The 11,829-nt window shown below is 38.3% G+C and overlaps 2 protein-coding genes across 2 annotated transcripts; one reads left to right on the plus strand and one right to left on the minus strand.

The window, feature by feature from the left end:
• Positions 1–2,444: 2,444 nt before the first annotated feature.
• Positions 2,445–3,368, plus strand: OR9G3 (olfactory receptor family 9 subfamily G member 3). The gene has a single exon (NM_001389821.1). The coding sequence runs from the start codon at positions 2,445–2,447 to the stop codon at positions 3,366–3,368; it is 924 nt and encodes a 307-aa protein (NP_001376750.1).
• Positions 3,369–5,931: 2,563 nt separating this feature from the next.
• On the minus strand, positions 5,932–6,870 carry OR9G4D (olfactory receptor family 9 subfamily G member 4D). The gene has a single exon (NM_001389820.1). It carries the CDS (start codon positions 6,868–6,870, stop codon positions 5,932–5,934), a length of 939 nt encoding a protein of 312 aa, NP_001376749.1.
• Between the last annotated feature and the right edge of the window lie 4,959 nt (positions 6,871–11,829).

An 11,829-nucleotide genomic window follows, 5' to 3' on the forward strand; every position in this document is an offset into this window, starting at 1 on the left:
ACAAATAGCTGTGAAAGAAGAGAAGTGAAAAGCAAAGGAGAAAAGGTAAGGTATAAACATCTGAATGCAGAGTTCCAAAGAATAGCAAGAAGAGATAAGAAAGCCTTCTTCAGCGATCAATGCAAAGAAATAGAGGAAAACAACAGAATGGGAAAGACTAGGGATCTCTTCAAGAAAATCAGAGATACCAAAGGAACATTTCATGCAAAGATGGGCTCGATAAAGGACAGAAATGGTATGGACCTAACAGAAGCAGAAGATATTAAGAAGAGATGGCGGGAATACACAGAAGAACTGTACAAAAAAGATCTTCACGACCCAGATAATCACAATGGTGTGATAACTGATCTAGAGCCAGACATCCTGGAATGTGAAGTCAAGTGGGCCTTAGAAAGCATCACTATAAACAAAGCTAGTGGAAGTGATGGAATTCCAGTTGAACTATTCCAAATCCTGAAAGATGATCCTATGAAAGTGCTGCACTCAATATGCCAGCAAAGTTGGAAAACTCAGCAGTGGCCACAGGACTGGAAAAGGTCAGTTTTCATTCCAATTCCAAAGAAAGGCAATGCCAAAGAATGCTCAAACTACCGCACAATTGCACTCATCTCACACGCTAGTAAAGTAATGCTCAAAATTCTCCAAGCCAGGCTTCAGCAATATGTGAACCATGAACTTCCTGATGTTCAAGCTGGTTTTAGAAAAGGCAGAGGAACCAGAGACCAAATTGCCAGCATCCGCTGGATCATAGAAAAAGCAAAAGAGTTCCAGAAAAACATCTATTTCTGCTTTATTGACTATGTGGATCACAATAAAATTTGGAAAATTCTCAAAGAGATGGGAATACCAGACCACCTGATCTGCCTCTTGAGAAATTTGTATGCAGGTCAGGAAGCAACAGTTAGAACTGGACATGGAACAACAGACTGGTTCCAAATAGGAAAAGGAGTACATCAAGGCTGTATATTGTCACCCTGTTTATTTAACTTCTATGCAGAGTACATCATGAGAAACGCTGAACTGGAAGAAACACAAACTGGAATCAAGATTGCCGGGAGAAATATCAATAACCTCAGATATGCAGAGGACACCACCCTTATGGCAGAAAGTGAAGAGGAACTCAAAAGCCTTTGATGAAAGTGAAAGTGGAGAGTGAAAGAGTTGGCTTAAAATTCAACATTCAGAAAACGAAGATCATGGCATCCGGTCCCACCACTTCTTGGGAAATAGATGGGGAAACAGTGGAAACAGTGTCAGACTTTATTTTTCTGGGCTCCAAAATCACTACAGATGGTGATTGCAGCCATGAAATTAAAAGACGCTTACTTCTTGGAAGGAAGGTTATGACCAACCTAGATAGCATATTCAAAAGCAGAGACATTACTTGGCCAACAAAGGTTCATCTAGTCAAGGCTATGGTTTTTCCTGTGGTCATGTATGGATGTGAAAGTTGGATTGTGAAGAATGCTAAGCGCTGAAGAATTGATGCTTTTGAACTGTGGTGTTGGAGAAGACTCTTGAGAGTCCCTTGGACTACAAGGAGATCCAACCAGTCCATTCTGAAGGAGATCAGCCCTGGGATTTCTTTGGAAGGAATGATGCTAAAGCTGAAACTCCAGTACTTTGGCCACCTCATGCGAAGAGTTGACTCATTGAAAAAGATTCTGATGCTGGGAGGGATTTGGGGCAGGAGGAGAAGGGGACAACAGAGGATGAGATGGCTGGATGGCATCGCTGACTCGATGGATGTGAGTCTGAGTGAACTCCGGGAGTTGGTGATGGACAGGGAGGCCTGGCGTGCTGCAATTCATGGGGTTGCAAAGAGTCGGACAGGACTGAGCAACTGATCTGATCTGATCTGATAGCATGTACATGCTCAGTCACTAAGTCGTGTCTGACTCTTTGTGACCCCGTGGACTGTAGTCCACCATGCCCCTCTGTCCACGGGATTTTCCAAGCAAGAGTACTGGAGTGGGTTAGCATTTCCTCCTCCAGGGTATCTTCTTGACTCGATCAAACCTGCATCTCCAGCAGCTCCGTCATTGGCAGGTGGATTCTTTATCCCTGCATCACCTATGTATCTCTCTTTTCTAAATAAAGCCTCCACAGAATAATGGTCAGTGCCGTTAGCTTCACTGCTGTATCCTAATGCCCAGACAGCCCCAAGCACTCAAGAAATATTTTCCTAATAAATGAGTAAGACCCAAATAGCATTAAGACTTTCTAGTAGTCAAGTCACATTGTTGAAATAAATATGTTGAGGCTCAGAAAGCTTCCCTCATCTTCCCAAATACACCAAGATTCCTGTTCAGCTCTTCCTTACCTTAATAACCATAGTCTTGACTATATTTCATAGATTTGTATAAAAGAATGTTTTCCTTTGGTATGGGTTGAGGTAATTAAACTCTTAATTCCTTCATTTGCAGGTGAGGTCTCTTTAAACCATGGAGAAGAACAATCATACGGTGACTGAGTTCATCCTTGTGGGATTCACAACAGACCCCAAGATGCAGCTGGTCCTGTTTGTGGTGTTCCTTGGTGTGTACTCCATGACCCTGGTAGGAAATACCACCCTCATAGCGTTGATCTGTAATGACTCTCGACTGCACACACCCATGTATTTTCTCATTGGGAATCTGTCTTTTCTGGATGTCTGGTACTCCTCTGTGTACACCCCAAAGATCCTAGTGACCTGCATTTCTGAAGACAAAAGCATCTCCTTCACTGGCTGTGCAGTCCAGTTCTTCTTCTCGGTGGGGCTGGCCTACAGCGAGTGCTACCTGCTGGCTGCCATGGCTTATGACCGCTATGCGGCCATTTCCAGTCCCCTGCTCTATGCTCAGGTCATGTCGAGGAGACTCTGTATCTGTTTGGTTATATATTCCTATACTGGGGGTTTTGTCAATGCAATAATACTCACCAGCAACACATTCACATTGAATTTTTGTGGTGGTAACATTATTGATGACTTTTTCTGTGATGTCCCCCCTCTCGTGAACTTGGCTTGTGATGTAAAAGAGACGTACCAGGATGTGCTGTACTTCCTCCTGGCCTCCAACGTCATCACGCCCACTGTGCTCATCCTGGCTTCCTACGCCTTCATCATTGCTGCCATCTTGCGAATTCGCTCCACCCAGGGCCGCCTCAAAGCCTTTTCCACCTGTTCCTCCCACCTGATCTCTGTCACCTTATACTATGGCTCCATTCTCTACATCTACTCCCGTCCAAGTTCCAGCTATTCCCTTGAGAGGGACAAGATGGTGTCTACATTTTACACCGTGGTGTTCCCCATGTTGAACCCCATGATCTACAGTCTGAGGAATAAAGATGTTAAAGCTGCTCTGAAAAAACTCTCCAGGTTCACATAATCTGAAGTCTAAACTGACATAAATTTCTTGAAACATTGCTCAGTGAAAACAGACTGCTTCAGGGGAAGTTTGGGAAGGAATATTAAAACACACACACACACATCTGTTTCTTTACTCAAAAAAATTCAGTGAAAAAGTCTTTTTCTTTGCTTTAGTTTGTTTTGTTTAATAATTCTGCTATAATCTATTCTACAACTTAATAAATTCAACTTAATATAACTTTTTAAAATGATATCAAAATTTAATGCAATACAAGAGTATATATCACTTCTGAAATTCCAAATGATTAAATTTTACTATTTCCTTGGGATAGACCCATTTTCCACCTACTTGATGAGTATTAAGGGATTGTGAAGAAACCATTAAATGGATTCTTGACATTTGTGGAATATATCCCAAAATCTTCTTGTCTGATACAGTGCTTCTGTGGTAATGAAAGAGTAAGCACTGTGAAGAATTTTTTGATGGAAAGAGGAGGCAATGAGGTGTTAGATAATAAACACAGATAAAAAGAAAAATCAGAAATATCAGAACTAGTACAAATAATGAATTGACCTCAACTATTGGTTCTAAAGCTTTTATTTAACTGTATTTTATAAATGTACCCATTACAACAATAGCTATACTCTTTCAACAAAAAATTGTAACTTCTGATGTGCAAACTCCTCATTTGTCAAATGTAACCGACATTCTGTAATTTGCAGTGTTGTTGTAAAGAACATTTTTTTAATTAGTCATATCAGGTGGTCAAGAAGTAAAAAGAAAATAATTATTAAAATTATTAAAAATTAAGTAAAGTTGACCTGAAGATTTTAAATGTTGTTCTAAAATACCTTCCTTTCAATGTTTATCAATGAATGATTTTAACTTTTTTTCATAAGAAATGAGTTCCTCTGCTTTCTTCTGGTTTTCTTCCATCTTTCTCCATCTAATCTCTAGCTGATTTGGACATATCCCACTAGCCAATGATATCATATATAGTCCATAAATATATAATCTATACATATTATGTTCAAAGTATTTCAAAAGCTACTTGCTGAAGAGACTTGGCAGGTGGTAGACAAGTCAAACAGAGATAGAACCAATACCAGGATGTACTCACTTTTAGGGTAATAACCAGACATGGGTACTACTAAGCATTTAGCTTTCCCTTGCCATGCAAATTCACATTTGGGGATTGTAGCCTGATTTGAATTTAGCCTCTTTTTAAAGGTAAAATGTAAACTGCCTAATACATATTACAAAAATGGGGGAGGGGGGAATAACAAGATAAGTTTTTAACTTAATCACCTGTGTCAGAAACTTATAATTCCAGATTAAAATCATAGATCCATTGTTTTGCACTTGCCTAGCTATCATTTATGCATATGTGTGGAAATTAAAACATATCTTGAAGGATCACCTACAACAAATGTTTGGAACCATTATCTTCACTTTTATAGTTCACAGTTTCTATAATCTGTTTTTATAGGCATGAAAGTATTTTTGAGAGTCAAATATATAATATCAGATTATGAACAAAAAGAGTATCTGGAGAGTTACTGTTAATTACCTTTGTTATGAATATTGATGATAGTGAAAGGATCAGTACTCTTCCAAAAGCAATAGAGATTATTATTGCTTACAATGAACTTTTTAAAATGTTAAACATAAAATGCAGAATCAGTTTTCAAAAATAGCTATATATTGCAAGCAAATCACAGGAAGAAAAACAACTAAACCTGCCTTGTACTAAATATTGACCTGTAAGGTTCTAGGTAATTAAAAAGTCCCATCATTGTCTGTGAGGGTGGGAACAAACACTGAATCTATAATACAGCAGAGCTTTAATTTGTTGGGGATTTGGTGTTTTGTTTGTTTGTTTGTTTGTTTGTTTGTTTCTATTTGCCCCATGTGATGTTGTTATTTTCCTTCATGGGGAATATGCAGTTCATCATCAGATGGATGGCATGGCAGACTACTCATTCTATCTGGAAGAGATCACACTTAAGGTAGTAATCCTAATAACATATGTTTCTCTATATTTAGAAAAGTGTTTTCTTCATAATCTAAACAATTCAAACACATTGCTTAATATTTCATTGAAGTTGAAGGCACAAGGATGACAAAGAAATAATCAATATACACAATTAGAGTTTTATGAAGGAGTTTGAAAGAACAAATATTTGTCAAATTTTGTTTCCAGCTTTTCACTATTTAAAATCTACTTCCCAATCAATAAAGTTTGCTCACCAAGATTCCAACTCAAACTATGTATTTGAAAGCCATCCAAATCTACTTTCTTTTTCAAAGAGGTCCCACAAAATCAAAGAGGATGAGTTTTTATGAAAATTGAGTACTGCAAAGTAGCAGAATGCAATATTGTAGAGCATCAAACAACTCAATGTTAGTTTTAAAAGTTTAATCACAACAAAAGAATAATTGACAGAAAATGGTTCAATCAATTATTCATCTTTTAAGCAAAATGTGTTGTATTTACTTGAAATATGGCAATGTGCACAAGCATGTTTATAAGACAATAATTTGGAAAATGCAATGCCAGCATCCTGCAAAAAGATCACCTTCATCTTTGAGGTCTTATAGTCTGTGTTGCTTTCCAGAAGGCCGCTTTAACATCTTTGTTTCTCAGGCTATAGATGAGAGGGTTGAGCAATGGATTGACCACCGTGTAAAACAGAGATGCCACTTTGTCCTTCCCAAGGGAGTAGGTGGAACTTGGCCTTGAATATGTGAAGAGCAACGATCCATAGAAGAGCATGACCGAGACCAGGTGTGAGGCACAGGTGGAGAAGGCTTTGCGCCTTCCTGAAGCCGTGCGGATCCTCAAAATAGCGAGAAGGATGTGGAAATAGGAAATGATGATGACAAGAATATTTGAGAGGACCGTGAAACCCACGAGACCCAGGAGGACCTGCTCATAGACCTTGGTGTCTGTACATGACATCGTCACCAGTGGTGGTACATCACAGAAATAGTGGTCAATAATATTTTTGCCACAGAAACTCAGGCGAAAAGTGTTGGCAGTATGTGCTATGGCATTCAAGAACCCTCCTATGTAGGAGCCAGCAACAAGCCTAGTACAGAGAGAAGGGGACATAGAACTTGAATAAAGTAGTGGGTTACAGATTGCCATGTGGCGGTCATAGGCCATGGCTGCTAGGAGATAGCACTCAGTGTAGGTTACAGCACAGGAAAAGAAAAACTGGGCTCCACATCCAGCCAATGACATGTGCTTATCCTCTGAGACACAAGTCGCCAGGATTTTGGGGGTGTACACAGAGGTGTACCAGAAATCCAAGAAAGACAGATTGCCAATGAAAAAATACATAGGTGTGTGCAGGCAAGAATCAATATGGATTAAGATAACTAAGGACATGTTACCTGACAAGGTGATCAAATAAAATATCAGAAATATTCCAAATAGGGTCAGTTTCCACCGGGGGTCTGTTGAGAGGCCCAGTAAGATGAATTCATTCAGGAGGGTACGATTTCCAACTTCCATGTCCACTAGGAGAAAGTCTGATAAGAAAAAGTTGCTAAATGATTTAATGATTTTCTATTGAAAGAAATAAACTGTATATTAAACCAGCAATTCCTAGGAAGCTTATGGACTTTTATCTCTTATTGCTTAGAATGACAGAACATCAGTCTGTGACTTAGGGGCCACTGGAATTCAAGTTAGAATCTCATTTTGAAATTTGGTCTTTCACTTCCTAATTGTTTAATGTAGAACACTTCCTCCCATAGGCACCCCAAAATTACTTTACAGAGCAACTATCAATGAGAAAAACCTGATTCCAATAGACCATATTTGGGGCCATAAAAACACTCAATAATTTTAAAATAATTCAAGCTATTGGAAGTATATTTTCTGACCCCCACGTGTTGATAATTACATTAGAAACCAGAAGTAGAAAATAGATCTATGAAAAATTCCCAAATATTTGAAAGAATATTTAAAACACTTCTAAATATTTATAAGCAAAACTTAAAAGTACATATAGAAATTATTTTTAAGAAAGTGAAAATAAAACACAACATATTAATAAGTGGGAAATAGTAAAGCAGCACTTACAAGGAAATTTCCAGCACTGAACACCAACAAAAAATAAATAAATAAAAGCTCTTTAATTGGTGATATTTGCTTGTAAATGTGGGCAGGAAGTGGCCCAGATGACAGAGTAGAACACTAAGCTCACCTCCTCCCTTGAGCACACCTAAAATATAACTATTTACAGAGCAACTATTGATTAGTATCATCTGAAGACTTTCCACAACTGAAGAAACTGAATACATAAAGAAGAAACTGTGAGATAAATAGGAGATATGATGATACAGATAAGTTGACACCTTGCATATATAGATAGAAAGATAACTATATTTACATTTCACGGTAGTCACAAAAAGAGAAGAGAGAAGAATCCAAACACAACACTAAAGATAGTCAAAAAATCACAAGAGAAGACAACAAAAAAGGAATTTTTAAAAGAATTATCAAAAAAATAACAAAATGGCATTAAGAAATACATATGAATACTTATTTTAAATATAAATGGAATATATTAGCAAATCAAAAAATATAGAGTGGCTAAATGAATAAGAAAATAAGACCCATGTATGTACTAACTGGGCTTCCCAGGTGGCACTGGTGGTAAAGAACCACTGCCAATGCAGAAGACATAAGAGGGGCAGGTTCAATCCTTGGGTCAGGAAGATCCTCAATAGGAGGGCATGGAAATTCACTCCAGTATTCTTGCCTGGAAAATCCCTTGGGCAGAGGAGCCTCGAGGGCTACAGTTGATAGGTTTGCAAAGCGTCAGACACAACTGAAGTGACTTAGTACATACACACACATGTACCGCCTAGAAGATATTCCAGATCTAAAGATGCACACATACTGAAAGTTAAGGGATAGAAAAAAGGTATTAAATGTAACTGGAAAGAATGTGGGGTAACAATACTTTTATCAGACAAAATCAACTTTAAAACAAAGACAGTGATAGACAAAGACATTACAAAATAATAAAGACATCAATCTAACAAAGTGAATATATATATACACATATATAATGTGTGCATGCTTGGTTCTGTCCAGCTCTTTGCAAACCCATGTACTGTAACCCTCAAGACACTCCTGTGTCCACGAGCCTATCCCAGAAAGAATACTGGCATGAGTTGCCACTTCCTCCTCCAGGGGACCTTCCCAACCCGGGGATCTAACCTGTGTCTCCCAAAGCTTTTCCATTGGCAGGCAGATTCTTTACTACTGAGAAACCTGAGAAGCCCTAGACTCACAACTGGAGTCAAGATTGCCAAAAAAAATATCAACAACCTCAAATATACATATGCTACCACTTGAATGGCAGAAAGTGAAGATTAACTTAAAAAATCCTGATGAGGGTGAAAGAAGAGAATGAAAAGGCTGGCTTAAAATTCAACATTCAAAAAAGGAAGTCCATGGCATCTGGTTCCACCACTTCATGGCAAATAGATGGGTAAAAATTGGAAACAGTGACAGATTTTATTTTCTTGGATTCCAGAATCACTGTGGATGGTGACTGTAGCCATGAAATTAAAAGACACTCACTCTTCAGAAGAAAAGCTATGACAAAACTAGAAAGTGTGTTAAAGAGCAGAGACATCATTTTGAGGGTAGAGTCAAAGCTATGATTTTTCCAGTAGTCATGTAGGATGTGAGGAGTCGGACCATGAAAAAGGCTCAGTGCCAAGTAATTGATGCCTTTGAATTGTAGCACTGGAGAAGACTCTTGAGAGTCCCTTGGACAGCAAGGTCATCAAACCAGTCAATCTTAAAAGAAATCAGCCCTGACTATTCATTCATTGGAAGGACAGATGCTGAGACTGAAGCTCCAAAACCTTGACCACCTGATGCGAAGAGCTGACACCCTGGAAAAGACCGTGATTTTGGGAAAGACTGTGGGCAAGAGGAGAAGGGTGTGACAGAGGATAAGATGGTTGGATGGCATCATTGACTCAATGTATATGAGTTTGAGGAAACTCTAGGTTATAGTGAAGGACAAAGAAGCCTGGTGACTATAGTTCATGGGATCACAAAGAGTAGGACATGACTTAGCAACTGAACAACAACCAACCAATGGTTACTAAAAACTTCAAAGAGAAAAGTTTAAAAATTGGAAAAATAATTCAAAAAGAAACAAAACTCTAATTTCCACAGAACATTGCAAAAGCAGTCATTCGCAAGAGTTAAGTCTATAATGTTAAACTCAAGAAACAAGAATAATCTCAAATAAACAACTTCCCAGTACACTTAAAGAAACCAGAAAAAGAAGAACAAATCAAAGTTAGTAGAAATAATAAATATCAGAGTAGAAATAAGTGATAGGTACATTAGAAAAACAATAGAAGATATCAGTGTAACTAAAAACTAGTTCTTTGAAAAGTTAAAAAAAAGATAAATCTTCAGCCATATTCATTAACAAAAGAGAGAATGGCCAAATAAATAAAATTAGAAATAAAATAGAAGTTCAGTTCAGTTCAGTCGCTCAGTCGTGTCCAACTCTTTGTGACCCCATGAATTGCAGCACACCAGACCTCCCTGTCCATCACCAACTCCCGGAGTTCACTCAGACTCACGTAGTTACAACCTATTTAACAGAAATGCAGGCAATCATAAGAGAATACTAAAAACAGATAAGTGCCAACAAATTAGAAAACCTGGAGGAAATGGATAAATTCTTAGAAATATGCAATATTTAAAGACCAAATAAGGAAGAAATAGAAAATATGGGCCAACCTGTTATTGGTAATGAGATTGGAAAAAAACCCAATCAAAAAATCTTCCAATAAACAAACCTGGGACCAGATGAAATTGTATGATTTGCAACCACATGGAAGGATCTAGAGGATATTATACCAAGGGAGTAAATCAACTGCTGCTGCTTAGTTGCTTCAGTTGTGTCCAACTCTTTGCAACCCTGTGGACTGCAGCCTCCAGGCTTCTCTGTCCATGGATTTCTCCAGGCAAGAGTACTTGAGTGGGTTGCCATGCCCTCCTCCAGGGGATCTTCCCAACCCAAGGATCAAACCTGGGTCTCCTGCATTGCAGGCAGATTCTTTACCACTGAGACAACAGGGAAAGACAAATACTGTGTGATCTCATTTATATGTGTTGTCTAATAACCAGACCAAGTGGAAAAACATAACAAAACAGAATCAGGCTCAGGGGTACAAAGAACAAAGATGTGATGGCCAAAGGAAAGGAGGATTGGGGGGGGGGGGTGGTGAATAAAATAGGTGAGGAACAAACTTCTGGTTTCAAAATAAATAAGTCATGGAAATGAAATGTACACCATGGTAAATACAGCCAACAGTATTGTTAAGAAGAAGAGGTATGACAATAGTTTGGAAGAAAAGGTATGACCAACCTAGACAGGATATTGAAAAGCAGAGACTACTTTGCCGACAAATGTCTGCCTAGTCAAAGCTATGGTTTTTCTAGTAGTCATGTATAGATGTGAGAGTTGGAATATGAAGAAAGCTGAGTGCCGAAGAACTGATGCTTTCTAACTGTGGTGTTGGAGAAGACTCTTGAGAGTTCCTTGGACTGCAACGAGATCAAAACAGTCAATCCTAAAGGCAGTCAATTCTGAATATACATTGGAAGGGCTGATGCTGAATCTGAAGCTCCAATAATTTGGCCACCTGATGTGAAGAACTGACTCATTGGAAAAGACCCTGATGCTGGGAAAGATTGAGGGCAGGATGAGAAAGGGATGACAGAGGATGAGATGGTTGGATGGCCATCATCAAATTGATGGACATGTGTTTGAGCTAGCTCCGGGAGTTGGTGATGGAATGGGAGACTGGCATGCTTAGTCCATGGGGTTGCAAAGAGTCAGAAACAATTGAGTGACAACTGAATACTGTCAAGATGTAATAACTTTGAATGGTGGCAGATGATACCTAGAATCATCATGGTGATCATTTTGTAATGTATAAAAATAAAAATGTTGGAAATAAACATTGTTGGTAGTTATACTTCAATTAATGCTCTAACTTTTAAAAGAGAAAGAAGGTAAAAATAAACCACAAACCAATGATCTATGTTATATACTGCAAAAGAGATAGAATTTTTTACTGATTTTCTGATTTCAAAAATAGATTCTCTTGGTGTCAAGATTCTATCCTTGGTGTCTGGGATGGCCTTGTCATTTGTTTAGGTCAACAATTTATACCATATACTATATGCCAAGCCTGGGTCTCAAGAGGCTTTGCATGTTTCTTTTCTTACTTTTGAAATGTGACTACTATGTAAACCAGTGATCAGTAAAAAGAAATAGAGGAAAACAATAAAATGGGAAAGACTAGAGATCTCTTCAAGAAAATTAGAGATACCAAGGAAACATTTCATGCAAATATGGGCTCAATAAAGGACAGAAGTGGTATGGACCTAACAGAAGCAGAAGATACTAAGAAGAGG

This window comes from Bos taurus, chromosome 15, assembly GCF_002263795.3.
Source record: "Bos taurus isolate L1 Dominette 01449 registration number 42190680 breed Hereford chromosome 15, ARS-UCD2.0, whole genome shotgun sequence".
NCBI lineage: Eukaryota > Metazoa > Chordata > Mammalia > Artiodactyla > Bovidae > Bos > Bos taurus.

What these genes read in the sequence shown, in the direction of transcription:
- OR9G3 (NM_001389821.1), top strand. Translation starts at nt 2,445, where the DNA reads ATGGAGAAGAACAATCATACGGTGACTGAGTTCATCCTTGTGGGATTC.
- OR9G4D (NM_001389820.1), bottom strand. Translation starts at nt 6,870, where the DNA reads ATGGAAGTTGGAAATCGTACCCTCCTGAATGAATTCATCTTACTGGGC.